The 16924-nt window shown below is 42.7% G+C and overlaps 1 protein-coding gene across 1 annotated transcript in view; it reads right to left on the bottom strand.

The window, feature by feature from the left end:
• The window catches only part of Abca13 (ATP binding cassette subfamily A member 13), a 405330-nt gene that overhangs the window by 320884 nt on the left and 67522 nt on the right, over positions 1 to 16924 (bottom strand). The window contains exons 11-17 of the mRNA XM_057772486.1: positions 16369 to 16496; positions 15492 to 15592; positions 15085 to 15258; positions 13161 to 13366; positions 12355 to 12512; positions 7181 to 7295; positions 697 to 5436 (exon numbers count right to left, since the gene is read on the bottom strand). Coding sequence (XP_057628469.1) covers positions 697 to 5436; positions 7181 to 7295; positions 12355 to 12512; positions 13161 to 13366; positions 15085 to 15258; positions 15492 to 15592; positions 16369 to 16496 — 5622 coding nt within the window. The remainder of the gene's footprint in view (positions 1 to 696; positions 5437 to 7180; positions 7296 to 12354; positions 12513 to 13160; positions 13367 to 15084; positions 15259 to 15491; positions 15593 to 16368; positions 16497 to 16924) is intronic.

Here is a 16924-nt window from a genome sequence, read left to right on the forward strand (position 1 = left end):
TCTTTGGATGGCAAACTTTAGCTCATAACACATGGGGCATTCCTGTTGCTTTGTTTGTTCCTTCCTGCACCCTGTCCCTGGGAGGTTGGATGTGCTTTTCTAGTCTCCAAAGCCACAGAATCAACCTCCAATGCTGCATATTGGCTGCACTGCTTGCTCCCTGGGTGTCTCCCAACTAATATGACATAGAGTAAATGGGGATTTCTCTCTAGAACCTTCACTGGTAACATTAAGAGATTTTAGAAGATTGGAAATGGAGATAATATGACTATCTTAAAGGTTCCAGATACAAACATTAGGTTAATTGGAAAGAAATATTTAATCTTGTATTTGTGATGAGATAGGTAATACCATAATTGAAATAGCAACCATCCAATATGTGCACGTAGATCCATTCAAAATAAAATTTTCAATCTATGCAGAAAAGAATTTCTTGTCTTTAAAATCTGGATTGAAAGAAACAATATACAACTGATGAACAGAGACTAGATTTGAATGTTCAATGGTTACATGGAAATTGAAATTGTTACCTTAACGCAGTCATAAAACACTCATTGTGACAAAAATCACTTCAAAGGCCATTCCTTTGGTCCCAAACTTAGGTACAGGAGCTGTGACAGGCATTTCTCTACTCCAGAAAGTGAGCCGGCTGGGAGGAACTACCAGGATGACTGTGTGGAACAAAAATGCACTCACCTCATCTCAGCCATGAAATCTCTATGCAGGTCTTTTAGTAGAAGTGATATTTTGTTCTCGGGCATTCCATTTAGCAAAGAGGAGAAGAGTATCTCCAGAAGCCGCTTCAGAAAACCCTCTGCCTGTCCTGCAGGTTCCCCACCATTTTTGGACTTTGTGTGGTTCAAGACGAGACTAATGAAATCCATTATGTGAAGGTCAGTGCCGCTGAAACTCACAGCTGATTCCCGAGAACGCTCAGCAAAGTTACTAACTAAATTCATCACAGTGCTTTCCAGAAGCGACTGAACAGTTGAGAAATCGGCTAGTTGCTCTTGATTTAGCATACGGGTGAGAACGCCAACATCAAAATCGCCTTCTCCAGTACTGTTTCTGAGATAGCCCAAATATGTAGTAAGATCCCTGGTCAGCACAGTTACATCAGTTGAATTCCCACTGGCCATGTCATGGAGTAGTCTTTGCATCAACCGAAAGTAATCTTCATTTTCATAATCATGGAGCCAGTGTTTTATGAGAAATAGAAAACCTTCAGTAATTTCTGACATCGTCAATGGTGATGAATCCAGGATTTCCAGAAGCTGAGGAAGTTGCACAGTTGTGTTTTGAAGAGCTATGCCTTGGATCTTTCTGTTAATATCAGAAAGAAGTTGTCCTAGACTCAAGTTTTTGCTTGGATCCACGGTGCTTTGTCTGAAGTGAAACCACAGGTTTTCAAAGCTGTGAGTTGCTTCATCATTTTTTATTAAGCCTGATGAGTCTGGGCTCCTGTCTGAATGATTTGCGTTCAGAAAGTTGATGATTGGTGAGAGCAGATGGTGAGTACTATTTCTTAAACTCCAAAGAGCAGAAATCAATTTGAAGATCCTCCCCAAATTTAAAGAAACATTATTTTGAGCAGATGTCTCTGTGTCTTGAGTAATGTTAAGAATCTTGTCTAAGCTGCCTAGCTTGTTGAGCATGTTTTCAAGCAGTTTAAATTTTGTAAAATTTGCATGTTTTAGTTTTCTTATGATTTGCAAAGCACCTTGCTTTATGGTCCCGCTAGGACAGAGTTCTGAGATGCTGTCATTACCTTGGTTTCCAGAAGGTGACATGAAGGGTAATACCTTATGCCAAAGTCCCTGCAGGGTTTTCCCAAGTACATTTTTAACATGGAAAATCTCCAACAGCTCTGAGAGAATCGAATTCCAGTCTGCGAACTCACGCATCGCACAGACCACTTTCCTGGTTATTTCCACTCCAGGGTTTTCATTTACACATTCTGAATCACTTGGCCATGGCAGATGGAGAAGGTCCAGTATATTGGTCACCATGTGGTATAAGGAGGGAGACATGTGCCCCTGGACATTACAGCCTTCTACCTTAGGGCTTTCCTCAAGCCTGGAAGTTGTATGGTTCGAGCACCAAAGCCTGGGAAGGCACATTAAAGCCTCGGAAATAAGCACTGGCTCATCCGACACTAACTCAACTGTGTCCAGGACAGTTTTAATCGCATCAGCAAAGTCTTCCTTGGTGGTGTTGAACATGGTTATCCCATGAAGAAGTGTGAAGTTATAGATGTCCTTGAGGCTTTCTGTGATGTTTTTGTCTGTGACCCTCTGCAGGAGCCCCGCCATATGGGGAAGAGCATAATACACATCCAACACAGCTGTCACTACTTCCTGGGGAAGCAGCCGAGAGAGACGCAGCAGGTGGTTGACACTCCAGGAATGGGAGCTGGCAACAAGCTTGTCCACTAAGCCGACAAGCATATTGACCCCTAAATGGTCGACACCCGTCCTGCTGAGGTTCTTAAAGAAAGTCATCAGGTTTTCACTGATTTCACCCAGTTGGCCTACTAAGAGTTCTGTGTCTGCCTTCTTGAGAGAATGCATGAGAGACGCCACTTTTTTTAAAACCTGAGCCGAGTCTGAATTTTCTGGAATGCTGAAACGGACAGCAGGCATTAAGGAATTGAACACATCCCGCGTCAGTTGAATGCCAAGATCCACAGCTTTCATTATTTCATGGGGGACTACTTCTGATGAATTCTGAAGATAATGAGTTAAGTTGAGAGCAACGTAATTAGCTAAGCGGTAAACTGAACTGTGTAAATGGCTTATATCTCTTTCCTTTGGATTGACGGAGAATACACTAAACACTCTTTCAGCATTAGAAGAGGAATTACTTCCGAGGACACTATGGATGATACCTTCGAAAAGTTTCTGCATTTCCTTCCCCAATGCTATGCTGTGCTGCCAAATATTCTGAAACTGATCAGGAATGCCATCTGACATTTCTGTGGGTCCTAGAAGTAAGTCCTTGAAGTGCTTCCAGTCGAACTGGGAGGCAAATTCCAAGTCTTCTGTTAAGTTGGAGATGATCATGTTTACCGGCTTGGTGGAATTATTGAAGAGCACTAATAAAGTCTCAAATTTGGCAACCTTCTCTTTTTCTAAGCCTGGAGTAACTATAATATTTAGAAATTCAGTTACGTCTTTCAGGTAAATATTCACACAATTTATATTTGACTCATTCAGTGGACAAATGGGTATCTTCTTATTTAGCACCCAAGTTAAAACTTTCAGTGCAGAGTTCATTTTGTTCTCCATATCCTTAAAGCTTCCCAAAGCACTATGAAGATGGCCAGGTAGAGAACTTGAGTTGTACATCATGCCCAGACGGTTTATGACGTCTATCCATGCAATACATCCGTCCAGGCTGCTACTTGCATTTTTCGATGAAAATATGGAACTTAACATGGCCAGAATATGCGCTGGCTTCTTAGAAGCATTCACAGGTAATAAATTATTTTCAGAAATCAATTCAGTGACACTCTGGAAAATATCGGCACATGACAATAAACCTCTATCCTGTGATACATTCCTAAGAAATAATATTATTTCCCTCAGCTCAGTGATGCCACTTGCAAATTTGCCTCCATGATCTGTGAGATCGTTGGAAAGAAAGTTATTGATCAGGTCTGTATTTCTAGCCACGTAGTCTGAGACTTTGCTCAACTCAATGAAAACATCCAGGAGGGAAGACAAAAACTCCCTGCTTGCGTTTGTTTTCATTGGAAATGTCTTCAGCTGGCGCAGGGAGGTTTCCATGGTAACAAAAGAGCCCTCTGCTTGAGCCAGGTTAAGTGATTGTACCACAGCTAATTCATTATCTAATGCTACCCAAAGATCCCTGAGGTCCAGAAGGCCTTCCCAGTCATGAAAGCCATTGCCCTGTGTTATGTTTTTAAATAAATTTAATATGAGTCTAGCAGTATGATAAGTGGGAACTATCCCTTGGCAGTTTTGAGAAATGTTCCCACCATTTTCCAGTTCATCCAAAAGCTGAATGATACCAAAACGAAGAGAAGTGAAAATATTTAGATCAAGTTTCAGTATTTGAGAAAGAGTTCCCCAGATCTCAGTCCATGTCCGAATCCATGAAAGGGTACAGTGAATGGCTGTGAATTCGCTGATCACACTGCCATTTACTGTGAGGTTGGAAAACAATTGTGTCCATGGGAAGGGGAGTGAAGATCCCTCGTTTCCTGAGTAATTCACAGAAGAAATGGCTTCATTTTCCAGGATGAAGCATTCACTCAGCAGCAGAGTCCCTGCTGAATCATTAAAGAACTGATTGACATACTGAAGTAGAGAAACACGAAAGCCTTCATCTGCCACAAACAGCTGCTTGAGGCCTGTCAAACTCGAGCGAATCACTCCCGGTGCCGGGCCCTCAGTAGACAGCAGGGACTGGGCCTGAAGCTCTAACAAGTTTAAAACTGAAAGCAGTTGCTGACAGTAAGATACTTCAGGTATCATCCCGAGAGCCTCTGTTGTCTCTGATATAAGCAAAAGTGCTTTACTGATGTTTTGGATATTAAACTGCTTTATGAGATCCAAAATGTGTCTAAAGATTTGAATAAGATAAATTATCAGGGACTCTCTTTTCTGAATGTTCAAGAATTTATGAAAATGTTGATAAAAGGAAGAGTAGGTCTGGAGAAGGAGAGCTGCATCTCTGTCTTTGAAGACATTTATATGAGTCAAAATGTTACCCAGTTCTTGTTTTTGATGTTCAGAAAGGGTGGAGAAAAGCTCAGATGCATTCTGCAGCACATAGATGGTGTCCATAGCTATTGAGACTTGTTCCTGGGTCAGAAAGCTAAATTCATAGAGACCGTGTATTATAATCCGGCTTAAATGTATAAAGTCTGCATCCACAGCTGGTGATTTGGGCCAATCAGAATGGAACAATTGAGAGAAATTAAAGCTTTTGCTAAAACTTTTCTCATATTCTGGAACAGAAAAATTTCCAAGTGTGGACGAGATTTCAAATTTAGCTCTTTCTTCTTGTGAAATGGCATTGAGCCAGAATTCTCGCAACTCTGGTTTAATTTCAAAAAGTATTAATTTTATGAATCTCAAAATATTTTTGGATTCCCTCCTCATCCAAAGATCTTTAAGACTTTGAATTTTTTCAGTGACCAGTTTATCAAATTCCAGAAGTTTCTGAGCATCATGTGGGTCTCTCTGTAAACTTTCTAAATGATTTCTCCACAGAACACTTCTATTCAGAACAAGCGCGGGGAGCAAAGAGAGATCATGAAATTCAGGAGCCGTGAATGGGCCAGAAGGATCAGACAACAACAGTTCCTCCAAAAACTCCACAAATGACAAAAGAATGTTCATCGGTCCATTTTCAAGGGTGTGCAGCTTCTTGTCCACCACTAAAAGGTGCTTTGTGAAATTTAAGACCCTATAACACAGATAGAAATGTTTAATTATCAGAAAAAAATTAGCTCAACATCTCAAATTTCTAAGACAACGATCATTTATAGTGATCAAAGCTGAGACATTTTTCTAGAGAACACATTTGCACTTCATGTCAAGATAATATGAGCACCCATTATTATATTAGTAATCCCAACATGGCTGCATCTACTTAACAAACTGTGTTTCCTCTTATCAAAAAGAATGCACTCACACTGCTCCGTGAATCAACATGTATGACTGTTAGGCACAAATCTGCCATTTATGCCTGATGAATTTGTTATCATATTTTCTTTCGAAGGGTCACGAGCCACAGAGACAGATCGAGTAGTGGGAGGTAGCAGAAACTTCACCTGCTGCAGTGTGACCTGCTGTCCCACACTCTTTCCAGCACGAACAGCTACTTTCACCATCACGCCCTTCCCGCCCTGACTGACTGAAATCCCCTGACACCGTGAGCTGAAATAGATCTGTCCTCCATCATCAGGTATTTTGCAATAAGGAGGGTGAGAAATGCAGATGGGGAGGAGAGCACATTTAACGAGCAGAGGAGAAGTCACAAGGTAGGGGTAATGCTGCCACAAATCTCCATCACTTTAGGATCTGTGGTGCGCTCCCGCACTACAGTCTGATGTCATCCCTATAACAGCATGCTGAAGTACATGTCAATACTCTGATTTTAGGAAAAAAGATTTTGATTTTATTTAATTAACAAAGCCACACCGCTAACATATGGTAGCAGCAAAGCCCATATGTCCTTATGCTGACCTCGGCTTCCTTGGCAACTGTTGTCCCTAATCTCTAATATTTTCATCCATTACATCACCACTGAACTCACTAACCAGCCTCTTTCTTTAACAATTCCACACCAGCTCCAGTGAGTTCATAGATGGACAATAAAAACTAGTGCTTAGCACACATGCAGACTGCTTTCCTTGCTCTTGCTAGAACTGTTAAATAATTGTGATTTTTCAGGATACAGAAGGAACAGGGCCTGATTCTACAGAGATCATGCTGTTGTCTTTCCTCCTGTGCCCACGAGGAAAGCATCCCCAGTTTGAGGAAATCCAGGTCTAGGTCTGAGATGTAGCTGAGTGGCTTTCAGACTTTGATATAGGAAAGAACCTCAAGTGAAATTTGTAAACGCATAGCAACCGGAGCCCTAGATATAGGACTTAGCATGATGGAGCGAGGTTCAACACTCCCAGCTTTAGCAACCTTCCCAGGGAAGTTTGGTCCCCTCCGCACTCTGAGATCCTCTGTTGTATGTAAGGTTCCTGTCCCATTCAACCTCAGCACAGTTCACAAACATCAGTGCTTCAAACATGGCACAGCATCTGAAACCTTATGCTAAAACACCGTCTCAAAACAAGGGGTGAGATAGCAAAGCAGGAAATACTCAGGCATTTTCCTTCCAAAGAATGCCCCTTCCCAAGATTCTGCAACTATGACAACTGGAATCATGGACCCCGAGTAGAAGTGCCAAGCAATGTCAGGCTGTTCTTAAGTAAATGCTTTGTTCTTAGGTCCTCTATTATAACTCATGCTGCTGTTTAGGAAAATCCTCTTCCTGTGGCCACACAGTTAAAAAGATAAATGGTCACTAGATACCTGATATGAAACATTCTGTCACTGTTTAAATTGAGCTCACAGTCATCAAATAATGTCTAGCCTATGACTGACATTTGTTTATGATAGTCAATACCTGGAAGTTGGATTCTAGAACTTACCTGGCTGTGGAAGTTATTGGGGACTTCACAACGTTATTGAAAAATATGAAATAATTATCAATGACGGCTTTCCAATCCATGGTTTGTGTCTGACAAGGAGAGTTCTCAGAGAAAGCTAAAAAGAAACATCAACAATCTGAGTACAATGGTCAAGAAAATATAGAGCAAATTACCTAATCTGTTCAAAAAATTAGCAAAGAAGGTTGGGAAAATTGCGGTTTGATATCTGCTTCCAGTCATGATGAAGCAACAAGGCACTGGGCAAAGCAGAAAATCAATGCATGGAAGACAGAGGTGTCCATGCAAGAGGAGACCTGTGGTTATCCACATCCACTGCCTTAAAGAGACACTAAAGCCATAGGTGGTCTGGAGCCCAGTGGACACGCTGTGTTGAGACAAAACTTATAGAGTTTAAAATGAGGAAAGAAAGCCAGGGAGGGCTCTCCAAAGAGGATCTGCCTTCTAACGTACAGGTATGAACTAATTATGCATGTAAGGATACTGCTAGAGATTAGGAAGCTTCACCCCAAAACATGAAAGATATTCATTTAGTCATCACACAATAACAAGAACATACTCTATTGGAACATCCTACAATACATAAGTTATCAAGTACAGCAAGCAGAAAGGATTGCTAAAGTGGAGTGTCCATCCTCTGGACGTTACAATGTAACGTTATCATCTACAAACGTATTTAGTTATAGTCATAGCTATCCCAAGATGCAAGCTGCTCCTGAAGGTTCGACACACCTACTTTTAAGTAATCCTGTGATGAGGAGTGTAGCTCAGTGGCGTGTACAAGGCCAAGTGTTTGTATCCCCACACTGAGAGAGTGGTGAGGACTAAGCTATATTAATTTCTTTCAAGAATAACTGTAAGAATAAAAAATAACTAGGGCAGAATAAAGATGAAATCTGTGTTTGGCTCCCAACCAAAAACTGCAGATATACAAAGAAGGAAATACGATGGGAAAATGATTGGTTGAAATGGATGGACATGATGGAGGGAAAAGAACAGGAACCACACAAAATGGTTTGTGTCTCTCACTTTACTCTTTATTAATTGCACAGTTCAGTTAAAAGGCAAAGCTTTTCAGAACAGATAAAATAAGAACTAATCAGGTGGTATATGTAAGAAACTTAAAATATAAAGACAAAAAGAGAAGATATGGGACCTTCAATACCAATTAACAAAAAAGAAAGCTATCAAACAATATGAAATTCAGGTGACAATGTTAAAGGAACCAAGCCATCAAAAGGCATAATGATTCCAAACGAGCCAGGCAGTGGTGGCGCACGCCTTTAATCCCAGCACTCGGGAGGCAGAGGCAGGCGGATCTCTGTGAGTTCGAGACCAGCCTGGTCTACAAGAGCTAGTTCCAGGACAGGCTCCAAAACCACAGAGAAACCCTGTCTCGAAAAAAAACCAAAAAAAAAAAAATTCCAAACGACTACATATTTGGTAACAGAATTCCAAAACACGGGAAATAAAAACAAAGCACGAAGAGGAACAGGCTAATTCATGCTGTATGCTGAGGTATAATTAGACACAGAGACAAATATCAGCAACAATGAAGGACTTGCATAATTCTAACAATGTAAACTACCTGATATTCAAGAGCCATTCCACCCACCGCCAAAACAGTGCTGATTCCCTTCCTGGACACATGGAGCAATTACCACAAACTCAATCCTCTGAACCCTAAAACAAACCGCATACACACACACACACACACACACACACACACAAAGTTAATGAGACTCGTGGTATAAAGAGTGTTCACAGACTAAAGAATTAATTGGAAATTAGTAACAAAAAATATAACAGAAAGTCCCACATTTTGAAAGCAAAACAACACACCTGTAAATTACTCCTGGGTCAGAAGAGAAACTGAGAGGAGATTAGAATGTGGTGAGGATGCTTCATGGGTATATTCAAGTTTGCATATTTTAGATGTGTTTTATTTTGTTATGGGTTTTTCCAAACAAAAATATTTCTAACTTTGAGCAAGCAATTTAACCTCTTTAGCATCTATCTCACAAGTAAAATTGCGTAAGACTCACACTCATTATGCCTCACCAAGTTCCCACTGTAATGAGTATGAGTCTATAGGGGAAGATGGAAATGCTCCAGCAAATTAAGTCAGAGGTGTATGATAGCGCATAAGAAGAGGGTTGATGCGATCAGAAAACCAAGGGGTAAAACAAATTTTTAAGCAAAAGAAGAAAATAAAATCCTGCAGAGTCAACTCCTCTGCTGTTCTTCGTGAAGAAGTCCAATCCAGTTGCTCTTTTCACTGAGGCAGGGAAAGAAGTGGTTTCTATTATGTACACCTTCAATTCTTGCTGGCTACCTTATATCCAGGATCTTAGGCAACTGTGATAAGACAAGAGTAAAGTAAGCCTTTTTTTTTTATTTTATTTTATCAAGAGTAAAAGTAATATTCTTGATACTGCTGGCTGGCTCAATTAAATCTGTCAGATGCAATATTTGTCCTCAAGTCCATCTGCTTCTAAAACCCATACTATCAAATCACACTCCCCGACCCGCTTGGTCTATGAGGGAAAACCGCACTGTAAAATGTACAGCAGCCAACTCTATTCACTAAACCATGGCATGTCTCCCTCATACCACGTTCTTAGGATCCGCATTCGTTTCGTTTTTGTTGCCCGCTGAAAGGAGGAAGAGCTAAGTAATACGCAATCTAAAGATGGACGCACAGCTGTAGGGGGGTTTGCTATGGTGTGTGTTTTCTCCTGTTGCTGTTTCGTGATTTCCAAATGTTTGTACGCTTACGTGTCCCTTGGACATCTTAAAATGTGCATTTTGACTGCTCTGCAGGTCTGAGGTGGGGCTGGGATCTGCATTGGTAATGAGACGCCAGCTGCTGCTGCCGCCGCTGCTCTTCTGGGGACCAGACAGTAACTAAGATGCAGGCAATTATCTGTGTACAGCACACATAACATAAGCAAAAACGAGGAGAGAAAGAAAAGAAGGAAGGAAGGGAGGGAGGGAGGGAGGGAGGGAGGGAGGGAGGGAGGGAGGGAGGGAGGAAGGAAGGAAGGAAGGAAGGAAGGAAGGAAGGAAGGAAGGAAGGAGGGAATAGTCGAATGGCATAGTCTACTAAATATACTGAATATCTCAGCATGCTTATTATTTATCAGTCCCCTTGTTTGCTCACCAACTTTTCACCTGACAATTGAAATTGCTGAATGGTCAAAGTCTTCCTAATCTGAAGGCCACTGTGGAAAGATTTGCTAGTCTGAATATGAGTGTAGAACTGTAAGAGATGTCTGAACACTTACCTCTCTCTTTCTGCCTCTCAGTTGAATCCATCCTTCAGGTCCTGATCCACATGATCACAAGCCTTTCCTGGAACTTTTCTCTCCTTTTCTCTGTTTGCCCCACTAACTTGCACTCCTTTTAGGCTTCTCCATTGAACTACAAGGTCTCCATGTGATGCCCTTGATTTAAAAGGTAACTTTCCTTTCCAAAAGCCAGGTAAGCACAGCTGAGACAAATATACATCCATTCTCCCATGACCGTGCCAATGGCAAGAAACTGAGCTGGTAGACCCTTCCAATTCTCAGTTCCTTAACTGCTAAGACGTTGGCCCCGGAGGAGTTCTAACTGCCTTCTTTTCTGATCATCCCCCAAAGGTCTGTAAAATGACGAGAGAAAGCAGAAGGCTACCGAGCCTGCAGATAAAAGGGATGGAAAAGGACAGAAGAGCAGATGGCAGCGGCTAACATCTACCAGCAGGAATGTAAGTGGACAAAGGGGATCAATTGGGCAGAACAGAAACAGAAACACAATTGGGCAGTCCTGAAGGATGCTTCCAACAACCTAGCACCCTGAAATTCAGAGATTTCAGAATATAACCCCAAAGAACTGCAATATCTATCTGTCTTGGGGGTTTAGGTTTACAGCTGAGAGCTAGAGAGGAAGACTCTCTGGCAGACTGTAAAGCAGCAATTTGTAGAAGGAAAGAAAGAAAACTAGAAAAGGAATATGAAATTCCCATTGCCAGCTGTGAATCCTGTGAGCTACAAAAATGACTGGCCTGGCAAGAACATGGGCATCAGTGGGAGTAACCAACCATCTCATTTTCTGATTGGATTTAAGTTATGTTCCACAAAACAAAACTCATACCTGGCACCATTGTTGGGCCAAGAACCCAGAGCTAGACAAGTCATAGACTCGAGAGAAGAACCTTATGCTAGGATTTTGATAAATGAACAAAGTATTAGACTTACTCATAATGAGTTATACTCATAGATCAATTCCTCTCTCAGTCCTACCTAAGAAAATTTTATTGGCTGTAGCTGCTGATTAACACAGAGATCCACAAATAGACCAAGTGCAGAGATTAAGACACTGCAAAATGCTCAGTCCTAAAAGGAACATATATACCACACCCCTGTACCAAGGCTCAGTGATTATTTCAGAAGAGGGAGCAGAAAGAGTCTAAGAGTCAAAGGTGGTAAATGACCACAAGAAAACAATGTCTTCTGACACAGCATGGCAGCTGCACATATAAAGTCACAGCAGTTGTGACAGCGGGCACAAGACCTCTGCAAGCCCAAGCCAGACCAAACCCCTGCATGGAGAGGGGAGCTGGGCACACAATCACACCCCTCGCCAGGGAGCTACGGCAATTGCTAACTGCTGGGAGAGGTAGAGACAGTTTTCTCTAAGAGTCTAGTCCCTGGTGAACCAGGCATACTCGAGTGAAAGATCGCACATTCAAGAGTATTTTATTTATGCAGCACAAATTGGTCTTGACGGGTTTTAAAAAATTACAGAAGGCCACAAAGTTGGATGAGGAGGGGAGGGAGTGGATCTGAGAAGAGTTGGTGGAGGGATAAATATGATCAAAGCATGCAAAATCCTCAGTGAAGTAAGAAAATTGGAAAAATAATGTTTTCATCTAAACAAGGAAAATTTTGAGGTTGAAAAGTATCTCTATGAAAAGTACTGGGAGAGCCTAGCCAGACAAAAACGGAAAGGGGGGGGGGTGTCACAACCATGATGAAACCCTGAACACAGTAGTCATAAGAGTTAGCAGGGTTTGGAGGCTCTTCCACTTTAGCCTTCCCTCCAGGATGCACAACGACACTTCATGAAGCAACTCTATCTCACTAAGTGGGGCAAACACCGCACACTCCTGTCACTAAGACCTCCCAACTTACCCGGCGGACTGCTCTGGAAACTTCCATGCATGTTCACGTATCGAGCCAATTCACACGTCTTCCCAATGATTCCTGAGAAGACTTTCCAGTACAACATTTCCTGCAGGGACATCTGTCCTTCTTCAAGTATGTGAGATATCCTGGAGCCAAAACAATACAGACAGCTAGAGCTCACTAACAGTTTCACCAGGACATATACTTACAAGCCCGTCTAAAGAGGATACATGCAAAGGTCTGAGAGTCACAGAAAAGAGAAATTAGACTCCTTTAAAAGCTCACCTAATATTTACTCACTTATTAATTCCTCTGCCTTGGCTTGGGAGTTGATGGGAAACCATTTATGACAACACATATAACACAAAAAAAGAGTAATTCAGGGAAAAGAAACACAACAATATAAACTTTGAGGCGGTGACAAAAATAGACTCCCATTTGATATACTTGAGTGCAAGCTAAGAGAACGTGGCTGTTGATGTTAATGGTCATGACACAGAAGTAAGGCACAGCTCATCTGGACAGCCTCCCATATGGGAATTCTAACTGTGTGACCAACATCGGCCTTGGTTACACACGGACTTTGGGTTTGTCATAAAAGGTTGTCTGTGGTTAAACATGGAGACAGTTTGATGTGCTATAGTTTTAGAAACTCTCTTACAATAGCAACAGGTTACTCTCCTTAATGCATCTTTGTATTCTGTTCTTTAGGGCTGGAATGTATGATGGTGAGCCATCAGGGCATAGCACCTGAAATCCCACCCTGAAATGGTTCCCACCCAACACATACTTACACTGTGGAGACGAGCTGGTACTCACAGCCCCCAGGAGAGATGCCGTTCTCAGGTGAAGCAGCAGCTCCTGGTGGCTTGAAGACCTGAGAACAGGTCAAGCTCACTTCTGACAGCTGTGCCCCAAGATCCTTCCAGTCTAAATGCCTGTCTGGTTCTGAAATGGGTCCATCTGTGTGTCCTGCGATGACGTCTTGCAAATGATGACCCTCAAATGAAAGAGAAGGACATCACCTGTCAGAGACTAAGCCATTTCATGTGGGCGTTTCAGATGGGGCCCTCCAAGGCTCGTTGTCAAGGATTCCATATGAACTGTAGGAGGATGATCGCAAGGCACAGTCCTAAGCATGGACTCTTACTCATGTTCAAAGTTACAGCCCCCAAGTAAAGCCTTACCCAATGACAAAGTAAGATTCTTTATCTCACACTTTATTAGGTACCTGATAGACACTCTAGTGTCATAGCCAAGTGTGTTGGATGGCACCTCCCAAAAGCAGTGGAGGACACTTAACAACATCCCCAAAGAATCGGACTTGATAAATGTCCTCTTAGTGATGCCCTCCCACGGTCCCTGTGACTGGGCTTTGACCCTCACCAGACCACACGTGCTGCAGGGTGGCTTGTACTAATGTCAGTCTGAGTCATTGTCACAAATTTTGAAAACCTCCCTTCTTGTGCATTTTTGGAATCCTTGAATATCAAGGAAGCCCACATGGAGTTATTATAGAGATAAACCCCACGACTTGGGTGCCTAGCCAAGCGTCCCAACTCCAGCCCTTATGACCTGGATCATACATGATACATGAACGTCTGCAAGACTATGAGAACTCTACCTGGCTGAACCCCCTTCGGGCCCCAGAGTCGTGAGAGATCACAGAGTGTGTTTTGGGTTCAGTCGCTGTGCTTTGGAATGGTTTGTTGGGACAGATCACCTAACTTCCAGCCAACAGGCTTTCTCGTACAGCTGAAGAAGCATGCTGCCAGCTGCCCATCTCTCTGAGTCAGCCCCAGCACACAGGCTTTTCCAGTGCCTGCACAACTTCTGATAGACCTTCCTGTCTAACTAGTATCCTCTGACTTTTCTTAGCTTCCAAGCTTTACTCCACACTTAAAACTCATAAACTTCTTTGGGGGAGCTCCCAGACATGGACTGCTTTGCACTTACGCTATCTGCGCTGCATAAGCCGGGTCAGAACTTCGGGCTTGTTTTGTACACCCCTTGGCATGTGTTACAGACGCCGAGGAGACAATGAAGGGCTTGGCTATGCACACACTCTGACATTTCTATCTTACTGGTTTTATTATTTTACTAATTTCCTCTTCTAATGCATAGAAGGAAGAATTTTTTCAAGAGGCTGAGATTTGTGAGAGGAGCAAAATGATAAACCTAAAAATATGCATTTTGGTTCTCAGTAAGAAAAGAAGTGCTAAAGTTGACATAATCAATTTTCTAAGCATTCCATTGTCTGTGTGAATGTTCACCGTGGCTGCCCAGATCCTAGATAGTGACAGGAGGCTTTCAAAACCTCTCATCACTAAAAGTCATGGCTACAAGCTGCTGTGCAATCACAGATCGCTGAAGTTCGTGCTGTACTTTCCTTACCAGATGCAACTAGAAACAGAGGGAGCAGGGGACCAGAAAACCTGCCAGATTTTCAAAATTTGCAGTTTTGAAAGTCTGCGGTATTCTCAGAGATTGCCAGGTAGGTTGTGGCACGAACCTAGGTGGTGCATGCACCACCACACCCAAGTAGTGCGGAGGGATAGAGCTGATGGGCAGCCACCATTTGGGCAGCCATATGCTTTCAGTGAGGCCATTACTTAGATAGTTCATATTCCAGGATCAACAATAGCATGTTGGGCAAGGTACCCTGTACCAGGAGCCCAGCTGGTGCTCTGTTGGAGATATCTAGCAGTGGATACTTACAGCATCCTTCACTGCGAGAAGCAGCTCACTTAAAACACTGGTCTCATTGAAGGAGGGGCTGCGGCACAGCACTCCCCAGAGACTCCTCCAGATGCTGGAGTTCCCAGTGGGGAGGGCCACCTCCTGGGACAAGTATCCATTCAGGCAAGTGGCAGAAGCATCCTTTGTCAACAGCTGAAAAATTAATGAGGATGGAAAGAGAGAACGTTTAGAAACGCTCTGTGATGCTCCCCATGGAATCAAGAACTACAGATAGAAACCATAACCATGTTAAATGGAAGCCCAGAGTTCTTCAAAAAAGAAAAAAAAAAATCTGCATCTATTCTCACAACACTCACAACAGTCAAAGATAAATACTGCCTGAGTTTCTTATTGTTTTGTGAAAATGGTTTGTGTTTAATCTTTACCTGCTTCAGCCCCCAGAAGAACATATCCTTTTCTAGTCTCCAGCTGTCAGGACCACCAGGTATAAAATCCCTCGCTGATGTCTCCAGGTAACTGAGGACTCCTGCAAGACAGAAACACGCCTCGCTGTCCACTTAGATTGGGCTTTTTTAATCTTGGTTTTTATCCATAGTCATGAGACAGTAAAGTGAATCCCAAAAATGTGAATTTTGGTAAACCCGACCTTTTATCAAATACTTCATAATCTTACTAGAAAGGAACGTCACAGACTGTTTTTATCTTTTCTGAAAACTCAATAGTATGGGGGTTTAGTCATGAGGACACTTTGCTTCTAAAACAATGCCCCTTATCACTTTTTTCTCTCTTCTCCCTATAAAGGTGGAAATCATTTGGTCCCTGAAGGAAAAAGGATAAAGCTATCTTCTTTGACCTAGGGCAGTCAATAGAAATTCACAAAAGGACATTTCTGCACTCTCGGAAAGATCCTCATCCCATGCAGGCTCTGAACAGTAGAGAAGGCAGCCAAGCAGAGGTACCAATGCCTTTATGCCGTGTCCTGGGTGCATTTCCAGCCTGAGAACCGTGGGATTGGTTTCAGTGAGGAAGCTAAACCATCCCACTCAATGCCTTGTCCTAGCCCACATGGCAGGCTCTGCTAAACAGCCTTGTGTGGCCTTCATTGTGACAGCAGTTTGGCATGTTGTATATGAGCCATCCTTGGGGTTACTGAGACAATAAACAAGTGTATATGGGCACACCAACAAAACTCAGGTCGAAACTTTACAAAAGCATCAGGAAGGCGCGAGTCTGCTCACTCCCCAGTACCTGTTTCACTTGCTCATGGACAGTGGGGGACAAATAAAAGCAAAACTAGTTCACCTTGAACAAAACGCAAGTCCTGGGCCACCACGTTCCTGAGAACAGGATCCAGGAGGGGCAATCTCTTTAGAGCTGGCCACGGGGACAGGTCTGACACCGTATGCTGCAACTTGCCCAGGTGCTCGAATCTGGGGGCAAAAATAAGTAAATGTACCAACTCAGAAGAAGAAGCAAAGGAAGGGGCCCCACGGCTTAGGGAAGCGTCCTCAAAGACTGGAAGGCTCCGCAGCACCTAACAGGGCTCTTGACACACTGCATGTCGGTTACTGGCTCCTCCACTGGGAAACAGGCCCCGATTAGACATTCTCTTTACCTCCAGCAATGTGTAAAGCGGGTGGAAATTGGGATGAAACATCAGCTGACGTTTATAAATATTTGTGTTGCTGAAAATGACAGCTGGTACCTATCAGCCCAGAACCTGGCAGGCAAGTGCAGGATTGTCAGTTCAAGGCCAGTTCAGGGAGACTTACTTGTTAATGCCTTAAAGCTTGCAGTTATGCAGCATGGAAAATTAATCTGACTTTTAAAATATTGACCCATCCAAGGAATAAAAGAC

The sequence above is a fragment of the Chionomys nivalis genome, chromosome 6, assembly GCF_950005125.1.
Source record: "Chionomys nivalis chromosome 6, mChiNiv1.1, whole genome shotgun sequence".
NCBI classification, from domain to species: Eukaryota; Metazoa; Chordata; class Mammalia; order Rodentia; family Cricetidae; genus Chionomys; species Chionomys nivalis.